Source organism: Tamandua tetradactyla, chromosome 13, assembly GCF_023851605.1.
Source record: "Tamandua tetradactyla isolate mTamTet1 chromosome 13, mTamTet1.pri, whole genome shotgun sequence".
Classification (NCBI taxonomy): Eukaryota; Metazoa; Chordata; class Mammalia; order Pilosa; family Myrmecophagidae; genus Tamandua; species Tamandua tetradactyla.
In genome coordinates, this window is record NC_135339.1 from 75792389 (window position 1) to 75805043 (window position 12655).

The window sequence follows — 12655 nt, forward strand, 5'->3', positions numbered from 1 at the left end:
TGGCTACTTGATATCAGGCAAACAGTTATGAGAATTATTACTCAGAAGTAGTTAATTATAGTAGCTTGAATTTAAATGATTTAAAAGAGTTTTTAATAGATTCTAAAATTTTTGAAACATTGTAGGAAATATTCTTTAAGTAAAGGAACCAACAGCATGCTAAATTTACCAAACCATGTTTGTGATAATACTTTTCTCATGATATATTAGTAGTTATTTTTCAGTTAAAAAAAAAAAATTCCTTGATCAAATATACTTGGGAAACGCTGATTTGTTGTGGTTTATGGTGGTGGTGGTGTCAATGATTTCTAAAATCTTTTGCTCTGCTAATCTGCCTCATGAGTATCCAAGAGGGGATTATAGTACACAGTGTTTTCTAATATGAATTGATAGAATGCTTCCCTTTTTTTCAAGGGACTTAACAACAACAGTAATAATCATGATCATCATAATCATAGCCAGCACTTACAGTGCTTACTGTATGCCTGGCACTATTCTATACAGTTACGATATATTAACTCATTCAGTCCTCAATAATAATATATGGTAGGTACTGTTATTAGTCCTATTTTATGGAAGAGGAAACTGAGACACAAGAGAACTTGTCCAAATCATCAGTTAGGAAGAGGTAGAGCTGGAATTGACAAGTCTTTTGGACTCTAGAATTCATTATCTTAATTATGCTAATTCTCTTATTAATGTCTGGGACAACGGTGTTCTCAAAGCATAGTTTGGAAATGTTGACTTAGAGAATTTAAATGATTTGTCCTCTAGTCATAGAAATAACAATTAATTATATTTTATTGTGATGTACTCTACACCCCTGAAACTCTAGAAGCATTTACAAAGCTGAGGAGTAGGCCATTAGACTAGAATGACCTTTGTCTAGACCATTCTTAAAATATATATGAATTAATAGAGCTTTGTGGCAGAGTAAAATAGATAAGAAAGATTCTTAACCTGTGGTTCTTGGACTCTAAGAAATGTGTGAATGGCCCTCATGGAATCTAGGAACGCTTTGAAAATTTGTGACATTTTATGGAAGCATATATTTTTCTATGTCAAGGGTTCGTAATTTTCATTGTCTCATCAAAGGATTTTATCATCCAGATTGTTAAAAATCATCCTTCTAGCTGCAAATGATGTTTTTAAAATGATTTTCCTGTGTTAAATGCTACTATACTTACATGTATTCGTAACGGTTATATGATAAACGCTGTCATAAATAAAACTAACATATTTGAAAAATAGGTATCTTGAAAAAAATTTTAGATTTTAGATAGGGGTATCATGTTACTTATCCCTACATTAAATACTTTATTGTCTTTTAGGACCTAACCCTGGAAGAAAAGATGGAACATTTTCAGAGTCAACTTTTAATTCACCACAGGGTATAGCCATAATGAATAATATCATATATGTAGCAGATACTGAAAACCACCTTATAAGAAAGGTAATTTTTCTGTTTTAATACTTCTAATCAGAAAACTGATGTTTTTTTGCTATGAAGTTAAAATGTGATGTTTAGATGCCTCTCAACACATCCGTATTCAGCTTTTTTTTCAGAGGTACTTGCTTTAGTTTTATTCTTAAGAATCTCGTTTTTATATATGTTAGCCTGCCGCTGTCACAGAAAAGAAAAAAACAACCATTAACCCTTTTTTAAAAAAAAAAAAAAATCCTTTGTAGAGGGACCAGCCTCTCCAGAATATCAATTAGTTCCATCTCCCTATCCCATATTATCGACAGTCCCTTCCAACATAAAGAATGGGCATAGCCCAAATACCCCTAAAGAGTGGGAGAAAGATCAAAAGTGATGGTGGAGTTATACAAAGGAGGTAAGGTTTAACAAATGAGTACAATTGCTGAGTCATTATACTGATAGTTCTTTTAGTCTCTAGTATCTTAGAGCAACTACAAGTAAAAACCTAAAGTTGTAGAATTATAACCCATACTCTGAAATCTGTTCTACAGCTAATTGTTGTGATGTGTTTTAAAATTTATTGCTTTTTTGAATATATGTTATTTTTCACAAAAAAGAAAAAAATCTATTGGGATGATAAATACATAGCTATATGATGATATTGTGAGCTGTTGATTGTACACTTGGATTATTACATGGTATGTGAATATATAATATATATCAAAAACAATACATTAAGAAAATCCTTTGTATTACAGTTATCTGTTGAATCATGCTAAAGTCCCTTGTTTTGAGGTATTTTCCTAACCACTATTTAAGGAGTGATCTGTTGTCCTTTTTCAGTTAAACTTTCTCATATCTAGAAAAAAATCATACCACTCTGCTTTCCTTTAGCTCCTGTGCTTTGCCTGAAAATATTTAGTCTTAAAATTGTTTTATCTCATTATAAAAGTGCCATGTATTCTTGTTAAAAATTTAAAAAATTCAAATAATACATGAAGGTAAAAAAGTCAAAGTCCCCTGAACATTGATTCCCATTTTCCAGAGGTAACTAGCCACTGTTAAAGTTTGTCTTTTCAGAAATTCCCTATTTATGTACAAATAAATTATATTAGAAAGACCATCTCTAGAGAATCTTTTTAAAAACAAATGGAAAAATGCAATACATTTATACTGTTCTGCAGTTTTTTTTAAACTTAATATATCTTGGACTTTTTTCCATATTGGCTATATGAATATGACTACACAGTATTCATTCCATTGTAGCTATACCTACTTATTTTCAACAGTCCCTTATTAATGGCTATTTTGACCATAATCCACTGGTCTTTAAATTGTCATCTATTTCAAAATAAGTGATCAAGTTCACCTAACCCATATCTAAATCATGGTTTGAAATTACTTCCCCATTTTTAAAATATATAGAACATATAATAATATTGACTGCAATATAAATCCCCATGATGACAAGAAATGTATTTTCTTTACGTTTAAATTCCTCAGAGAGCACCTAGAACAGGGTCTGGCCCGCAGTGGGTATTTTAAGAGATATTTGTTGAATGGATTTATGAACAAATAACATCTCTTCAATGAAGCAGTTTTTAAAATGTGTATTATTCCTAATATGAAAAGATGTTACATGAAAATAAAAATGGGATCTTGTAGATTAATAAATGAAAGCAGATTTATTTATTGGAGATCTTCTTGGAGACTTTAATATGCTAATTTATTATGTGTTTCTAGGAATAGGGGGATATGTGTCCAGTATTTCTAAACTTATTTGACCAAGAAACATTTTTTAGGTAGAACATCTGATAGGACTAATGGTTCCATGGTATGTTCTTAGGGAAATAGTGGTTTTCCATTACCCAGACCTTAAAGGCCAATATTTTTTATCATGAATATCTTTATAAAAGTTGTCTGCTTCTATAATTCAACAGTGTCTTAAACATCTAACAATATATTGAAGTAGAAATATATTTAACCATAGCTTTTAGGGAGTACTTATTCTTTTTTAATTGTATGTCATTCCTCCTGCTTTAGAACTTAATTGGTTTTGAAATATTAACTGTAGTGCTATCCTTCAAATAGGGCATTAAATCACATAATAAAAACAAATTTAGGATACCTTGTTGTTTTTATATTATCTGACTCAGGTTAGTGTCTGCAAAAATAAGAAGTGAAGTGAAATTACTTTCCGTCTTATTGTATTTTATTTTTGCTTAAGACTTCACTTGCAGAAGGTTGAGCTGATCATACTTCTCCTTTCACAGCTCACGAATATCATTGTTCCATGCAACACTTCTCTTGTTTGGATTATTTATTAATTTGTACATTCTCTTCCATCTCCATTCCGCACTCCCACTGCCATTCTTCCTACATAAATATACCAATAGGCAACCATTCTTAAATGGTTAAGGCATCTCTTTTTTGTATGTGGCCTTGTAAAATATAAAGTGTCGTTAGTATGTGTGATTTGTTTGTTTGTTTGTTTTTTCGCATGGGCAGGCACCGGAAATTGAACCCAGGTCTCCAGCATGGCAGGTGTGAACTCTGCCTGCTGAGCCACCGTGGCCCACCCAGTATGTGTGTTTTTAAATAACTTTAATGAGGCTTATTTTACATATCATAATATTCACCCATTTCAGGTGTACAAGTCAGTACCTTTTAGGAACTTTACCAAATGATGCAGCCATTATCACAAATCAGTTTTAGAACATTCTTATCCTTCCATTGAGAACTTTTATGCCCAAATACGATTAATCCCTGTCCCAACTCCAGTTCTAAGCAACCACTAATTTACTTTCTACATTTATAAACTTGTCTTTTCTGAACATTTCATTAATAGAATCATGCAGCATATCTCTTGTGTCTGGTTTCTTTCATTTCACATGATATTTTTGTGATTCATCTGTGAAATAATGTGTCAGTAGTACTGCTGAATAGTATTTTGTTGTGTGGATAAACCAACTTTTATCTATTCATTCACTGGTTGATAGACATTTAGGTTATTTCCAGTTTTTGGTTTTATGAATAATGCTATGAACATTAAATGTACAAGCCTTTGTACAAATGAAACATATGTTTTCATTTCTTTTGGGTAGATACTTAGGAGTGGAATTGAGCTGGGTTCTATGTTTCATGTTTAACATTTTGAAAAAAGGCTAAACTATTTTCTAAAGTGATTGTACCATTTTATGCTCCCACCAACAATGTGTGAAAGTTCTTATTTCTCCACATCCTCCCCAGTCTGTTTTATTTATTTATTATAGGTATTATAGTAGGTGTGAGCTGATATCGCAATGTAATTTTAATTTGTATTGCACTTATGGCTGAGATGTTGAGCATCTTTTTCATGTGCTTATTGGCCAGTCATGTATCTTCTCTGCTGAAATGCCTTTAATATTTTTTGCCTGTTTTTAAAAACAGTTTTTGTCATCTTATTACTGAGTTGAAAGAATTATCTATGTATTCTAAGCACAAATCCTTTATCAGATAGATGTTTTGAAAATATTCTCCCAGTCTGTTACTTGTCTTTTCATTTTCTTAATATTGTCTTTTGAAGTGCAAAAATTTTGAATTTTTTTAAGGCCCAACTTAATGTTTTTTTCTTTCGTAAACCATACTTTTGATGTCGTATCTGAGAAAATCATTGCCTGTGTTTTATTCTCAAGTTTTATTGTTTTCATTCTTACTTTAGGTCTGTGATCCATTTCAAGTTAATGTTTGTGTATATAGTGTGAGGTAAGGGTCCAGGTTCATCTTTTTCCATGTAAATATCCGGTTACTACAGCATCATTTGTTGAGCAGACTGTATTTTCCCCAATGAATTACCCTCGCACCTTTGTCAGAAATAAATTGACCTTAAATATAAGGACTTATTTTTAGACTCAGTTCTGTTCATTGTTCTTTGTCTGTCCGTATGCCCATTTTTTAAAGGGCCTGTTTGTCCTTTTGTTGTTGAATTGTAGGATTTCTTTATATAGTCTGGCTTTTAATCCCTTGTCGGATATATGATTTCAAATATTTTCTCCTTTTCTGTAGGTTGTCCTTTCACTTTCTTGGTAGTGTCCTTTGACACACAAATGTTTTTAATTTTGATGAAGTCCAGTTTATGTTTTTTTTATTTTAATGCTTGCATTTTTGGTGTATTGTATTTGAGAAGGTTTTGCCTTATCTAACTAGGGTCACAAAGATATTTCTTCTAGAGTTTTATAGTTTTAGCTCTTCCCATTTAGGTTTTTATTCCATTTTAAGCTGATTTTTATATAGTTATGAGGTAAGGATCCAGACTCATTCTTTTGCATGTTAGATATTCAGTTGTCCCAGCACCATTGGTTGAAGACATTTTCCCCATTGAATGATCTTGGCACCAAGGCAAGGATTCCCACTCTTACCATTTCTATTAAACATTGTATCAGCAGTCCTCGCCATGCAATAAGGCAAGAAAAAGAAATAAAAGGCATATAGTTTGAAAAGGAAGATGATAACTGTTTGCTGATGACACAGGCATGTACATAGGACATTCTAAGAAATCTGCAAAAAGCTACTTGAACTAACAAGTGAATCTAGGAAGGTTGTAGAACGCAGATATAAAAAGATCAGCTATATTTTCATATACTAGTAATAATCACATCAACTGAAAATTGGAATATAACAATTACTTTTACATTAGCAACACAAAACATAAAATACTTAGATAATTTAACCAAAAAAGTACTAGACCTTTAGACTAAAAACTACAGAACATTGCTGAAAGAAATGTATCTAACATTGGATTGGAATGCTCAATACTGTTAAATAAGAGTCACTTCTCTCCAAATTGATCTATAGATTTAATGCAATCCCAATCAAAACTCTGTTAGGCTTTTTGGTAGATAATAAGCTGATCTCAAGATTTAAATGGAAATGCAAAATAAAGAATATACACTGTCCAAAACGGTCTTGAAAAAGAGCAAAGTTAAAGGTCTTATGCCACCTGATATCAAAACTTACTATAAATCTACAGGAATCTAGACAGTGTAGTATGCTCATAAGGTCAGCCCTACAGATCAGTGAAAAAGAAGGGAGAACCTTGAAATTGCCCCATGCTTATAGTTTTTTGATTTTCAAAAAGGTGTCAAAGCAATCAAATGGAGAATATCATTTCAGCAGTTGTTGCTGGAACAACTGGATACCTATATGGAAAAAACAAGTTTGACCCCTTTCTCACCCACCATGTACAAACATCAGTTCAAGGTAGATCACTAAATGTAAATGCTAAAATCATAAAGCTTACGAGAAAACATATGAGAATATCTTTGTGACTTGTAGGTAGACAAAAGTTTCTCAAGACAAGACGCAGAAAACAATCATCATAAATGAAAAAGATAAGTTAACCTTTACTGAAATTATAAACTTATGTTCATAAAAATGTACTGTTAAGAAGATGGAAAAAGAATCCACATGTGAAATAGAATAGTCACAAATCATATCTATTGAAGGACTAGAATCCACAATACATAAAGGATTCCTAAAACTCAAAAATAAGATGGTTCAATACAAACTGAATCAAAGATTTGAACATTGTCAAAAGCAGATGTCAGAGGGAACTGCCATCTTGCAGTAATTTGCCAAAATGATAAACACAAAGGAAAGAGGAGAGGTGCCTGCTATATGTTTTCTAGGCTTTTCAGAAAACATGGAGCTGTACCTCTGGCCACATACATGTGAATCTATAAGAAAGGCAATATTGTAGACATTAAGGGAACAGAATTACTGTTCAGAATTACTGTTCAAAAAGGAATGCACCACAAATGTTAACCACGGCAAAACTGGAAGTATCTATGATGTTACCCAGCATGCTATTGGTATTGTTATAAACAAACAAGTGAAGGGTAAGATTCTCGCCAAGAAAGTTAATGTGCTCATTGAGCATATTAAGCACTCTAGCAGCCGAGATAATTTGCTGAAGTGTGTAAAGGAAAATCAGGGGAAAAAAGAAGCCAAAGAGAAGGGTACCTGGGTCCACCTGAAGCACCAACCTGCTCTACCCGGAGAAGCAAACTTTCCACTGGTTCTCACCAGTGGAAAGAAGCCTGAGCTTCTGGAGCCTGTTACCTATGAATTCATGGCCTAAGACGGAAAAAATAAAATACTTGCAGATTGTAGAAATGTTAAAAAAAAAAAAAAAAAGAAGCAGATGTAAAAATGGCCACAGACACGTAAAAAGTGCTCAACATCACGAGGTAAAATAGGAAATATAAATTTAAAGCACAGTGAAGTGCTATTACACATCCACTAGAAAGGTTAAAATTTTAAAAACCATCAGCTCTGTATGTTGGCAAGAATGTGGAGCAATTGGAACCCTCTCACATCATTGGTGGGAAAGTAAAGTTACAGACCCTTCTGGAAAAAAATTTCTGGCAGTTACTTATCCAACTAAATATATGCCTACTCTACCTATCTATCCTATGACCTAGCAAGAATAATCTTGTGTATTTGCCCAATAGAAAGGAAAACATGTACATAAAAAGAATAGTACATAAAACATGGGCATAAAAAACAAGGATGTTTCTAAAAACTTTATTCATAAAGTGGCTATCTGAAAACAGCTCAAAGATCCATCATTAGGTTAATAATTATAAATGAACTTTGGTGTATTCATATGATGGAATTCCACTCAGCAGTAAAAAGGAACAAGCTACTGATACATGAATAAATTTCAAGAACATAGTGAAAGAAGCCTCACACACAAGAATGATATGTTATGATTCCATTTATATGAAGTCCTAGAGATAAAACTAATCTATGATGGATAAAACATCTGTTTCCTTTTGGGGGCAAGGACTCACTGGAAAGAGGCATGTGGTAACTTTCTGGGATGACGATAATTTCTTTATTTCGGTCGAAGTTGGGGTTATACAGGTTTATGCATTTGTCAGAATTCATCAAATGATACACTTAAGTTTTGTGCATTTAATTGTAAGTTTTACCTAAAAAAAAAAAGAGGCACTAAAAATATGGCAGTCTAGTTACTGATAAGCACAGTGAAATATTTAGGGACAGTGAACTAAAGTTCTTAATTTACTTTGAAATACACAGAAAATAAAAATGAATTGAGAGTTTGATAGCTGGATAAAAAAGCAAGTGTAGTGAAATGCTGATAGTAGATGCTATCTAGGTGATGGTTGTATGGATGTTGACTGCACAATTCTTTCAACTATTCTGTATATTTGAAAACTTTTATGGTACAATGTTGGGAGTGGGTGATATAAGAGATGAAACCAGATCTTCTTTTTCTGGTAGAATACTTCAATTTTTCAGTTTATGTCTGAAGTAGAGGCCACATAGTATATTGGAGCTAGAACTTCCTGGTTTCGAGTCCCAGATCCTGAACCTAATAGTTGTGGGATCTTAGGAAAGTTACCTTAACTATCTCAGTGTATCTCAGTTTCCTCTAAAATAATCAAAACCATAGTACCTGTGTCTTAGGGCACTATGAGGAATGGTAGACGGAGGGATGGCTGATTTGTTTATTCTGTATCCATGCCTGTGACACGTATTAAGCTCTATATGAGTGTTAGTTATTAGTTGAGCATAGCTGAAATATATATATTTAATTTTAAGAAACATGTAATTTGCTTGATTGTGTTTTAAAATTTCCCTTTCTTTTAAAATATTTTATAGTTAAAATGAGATCAACACCAGTTGTGGTGGAAGCCTAATCTGCAGTTGGGGCAAGAGGAATAAAATAAGGGGATGGGTCAGTGGGTAAAGAAGAGGGACTGAGTTGCATGTGAACAACAAGTCCATCCTGGGGTTAACTTTTTTCCTAAATTCTGTATTGCAAATGCTCTGTATGTATTTTTTTGGAAATCTTTACATATCAAAGGACAAAAAGCAAAAAACACACATCCTATAAAACATTCATTAAATTTCTGTAGGTTGACCTAGAAGCTGAGATGGTGAGCACTGTAGCTGGTGTTGGAATGCAAGGTACAGATAAAGAAGGTGGAGCAAATGGAGAGCAACAACCCATTAGTTCCCCTTGGGATATAGTTTTTGGAACATCAGGTATGTAAATTTTCAATATTAAATATTATTAAACTTTGCTTAATAAAAGTAAGATTTAAAAATATTCTTGGGACATTTATTTGAATTGATTCTGATTCTGTATTTTTATACCTATAGTTCAGGGTTTACCAATTGTGTTACAAACACAGCTGTAATACATACAGGATAGCAAATTTATTATTATACTTAAGATATACAGTCTGATGAAATTGTATAGAGAAAGCCTTGAAGGCCACTCAGAACCAAAAAAATACCTTCTTAAGTTTTCTTTTATCTTTTGAAATTTGAAATCCCTGCCAAAGCAATTAATTTAGCCCCAAGTTTATTACCTTTGGCCCAATATAAAATAATGCCCCTGCCCTAAGCCCACCTCTATAACATGGAAGAACCCTGGTCCAATCAGGAATCAAACAAGTTTCCTTTCTGTGTCTATAAATTCCTTTGCCATCCCTGGAACCCCAAACCTACTTCTGTTCTAGCTTCATTTGCTGTGTCAAAACTTTAGTGTCCCAGAAAAAATACCATAGTCTGCATACTTGACTCCTGTTTGTCTTTCATAAATAGATCTTCATTATTCAAGGATTCCAAACTTGAGGATTCACCTACTTGCTAAAATTTATTTGTAATCCAAAAATCAATATTCACAGACATGGGCAGAACAGTGGGGAAAGTTGAGTTGTTCCCAACTAAGGTAAAAAAAAAGTACACTATGCCTTCTTATTTCAGCTCCCATACTGTAAACAAATGTCCTTTCTTTGGTATATTTAGTACCAGGTTTTGGGATTTTTTTAAATTTGCATTTTTGTACTTTTTATTGATGATTTTGCTGTTTAAAATCATCCCCAAAGCATCATGCTGAAAGTTGTCTAGTGTTCTTAAAACACTCAAAAAGCAGAAAGTATGTTCCTTGTGGGGAAAATATGTGTGTTAGATGAGCTTTGTTCATGCATGAGGTATAGTCCTGTTGGTCATGAGTTTAATGAATCAGTGTGTTTTTTAGTGAGCCCCAATTACCTGTACCCCAATCCGATTTATGATTAAACATGCTTAAATGTATGTTCAGAGGCCTTGTTTAAATGTTGCTCTAAAATGTTCTAAAGGCAATGATACTGTTTCTAGATGGGGTTAAGTGGGGTTAGTCTTAAAAGGTGGATAAAACAAACAACCTCTGATGGACTCATTCTATGCAAATTTAAGGAGGAAGCAAAAAGTTATAAGGTGTCTTTACCATTATCAAATCAAGTCATATAACAGAGCTCAAAATCAGGAGCTAGGGGTATATGCTCTACCTCCAGTGAGGCAGTGGCTAGGGTATGGATATATAATATTGTAGGGGAATGAAGAATTGAGGCCAGTAATTCAGTTTATCACATATGACAGAATTTACATTACTTAAAGGCAGGATGTACTTTACTGAGTGCTTTACTAAGTTGAATTTATTTAACAGCCAAGAAGTTCTTTAAAATTTTTCTAAGCTGAATTTTTTTGTCATACTTTATGGAATAGAATTTCTGGTTGTTTATCTCTAATGAGAATGCAGCTAGAATTGCTTTCTAAGTACTTCCTCAACTTCCAACTGGAGTCATATGCAATTTAGATTTCTGTCTTTAATAAGTTCCTCAGTTTTCAATAAAGAAAATAAGTCGTGCCTGAGTGTTCAGCAGGTCATTAAAAGCTTATGGCTCTGCATGTTGAATTTAAACTGTCTTCATTCCAGATAACTTGGCAGGAGAAGTCATCTTGAATGCCCTTAAGCTCAGCACCTTTGAGAATGATGGCTAAGAGAAAATCTTTTAAGCATAAATGAAGAGCCTATAATCACATTGACCAATTGCTTTTGTCCAAAAGTATTTAGCCGTGAGTTAGTTGTATACCCAAGGCATTCATAGTTAGGCTTAATAAGGCATTTAAACCTCCCATGTTCTCAAAATGGCATGTTACCTCCCAAAATTTTAAGAACCATTGTTTTCTTCTTCTTTTTTTTTTTTTTTTTTTTTTTTGGCATGATCAGGCTCTGGGAATTGAACCTGGGTCTCAGGCATGGCAGGTGAGAATTCTGCCACTTGAGCCACTGTTGCCCACCCAGAACCATTGCTTTTTATTACTCTATGATCTCATGTCAGATTAATGTAAATTGTCAAGAGTATAGGTACATTGGATCAGAATATTTGTTCTCCTTAAAATTGTTTTTACTAAACTGTGTTTTGGCATGATGTCATTCATTAAAAACTACATCAGTATTCAAACATACATTGCATTCATCTATATTTCTTTGAATATGCATTTATATAAATATATGTTTCATTTTTACTTATTTCAACAAAACACAGTCCTAAGAAACTTGTCACTCTTTTTACCATAAGGATTTGCTAATAGTTTCAGTTATTACCTTATAAATGACTTCTCTGATTATCTGCTGGAGAATTTTTTCTCTGATTGCTTTTTATGGCTAGTACTTTTTCCTGAACATCAGGTTTCTTTTTAGGCTCCTGGATATTTTGAATATCATAACTGTTTATGTTTGCATTGTTATATTGGCTGCCAGCAAACTTAGAGATAAATTTATCTTTAGCAAAGTGTGATGGATACATGGCATTCCTTTTTAAAATTAATTTAATAGCTACATCTCTTTTACCCTTTACTTACCTTTTGCTTCTATTTTCTTAACTTATCTTAAATTTATTTATTAAATTTATAAAAGAATACCTATATTCTTTATTCTGTATTCTTTATTAGTGGGTTTGTATCTTTGTAAGCTACCTGAGTCCTTTTAAAAATAAGGGTAGAAATAAAAATATCATGGAATCCCTCTTTAATGAAGTAATTGGGTCTAATAACTGATGCATGTAGAAAAAAAATCTGTTAAAACTGGGAATCATGAAGAATCTAAAAATATTTTAAATGTAAGATACATGAATGTACATTTTTTTAGCCACTGTAGGACCAAAGCCACTTCTGAAAGAGGGACCCTGACAGTCTTTCTTGCACCACACAAAATATACTGTTTTTGTTTCCTTAAAGTGTGGTAAGAATTTTAAAGCACCTGCAAATTGATCTAAGGATTCATGTCCACTAGTTTTTTATGAAAAAATGTTTAGCACATTCTTTTCAGTTAACTTTTTAAAATATGATTACATGATTATAGATATAATACACAAGCACTTCATTCCTAATAAA

The 12655-nt window shown here is 32.8% G+C and overlaps 1 protein-coding gene and 1 pseudogene across 1 annotated transcript in view; both read left to right on the forward strand.

Annotated features, from left to right (window-relative positions):
- The window catches only part of NHLRC2 (NHL repeat containing 2), a 73937-nt gene that overhangs the window by 24127 nt on the left and 37155 nt on the right, over nucleotides 1–12655 (forward strand). The window contains exons 4-5 of the mRNA XM_077126089.1: nucleotides 1332–1453; nucleotides 9349–9478. Of these exons, the coding sequence (XP_076982204.1) occupies nucleotides 1332–1453; nucleotides 9349–9478 (252 nt within the window). The remainder of the gene's footprint in view (nucleotides 1–1331; nucleotides 1454–9348; nucleotides 9479–12655) is intronic.
- On the forward strand, nucleotides 5698–9137 carry LOC143654575 (large ribosomal subunit protein eL21 pseudogene; annotated as a pseudogene).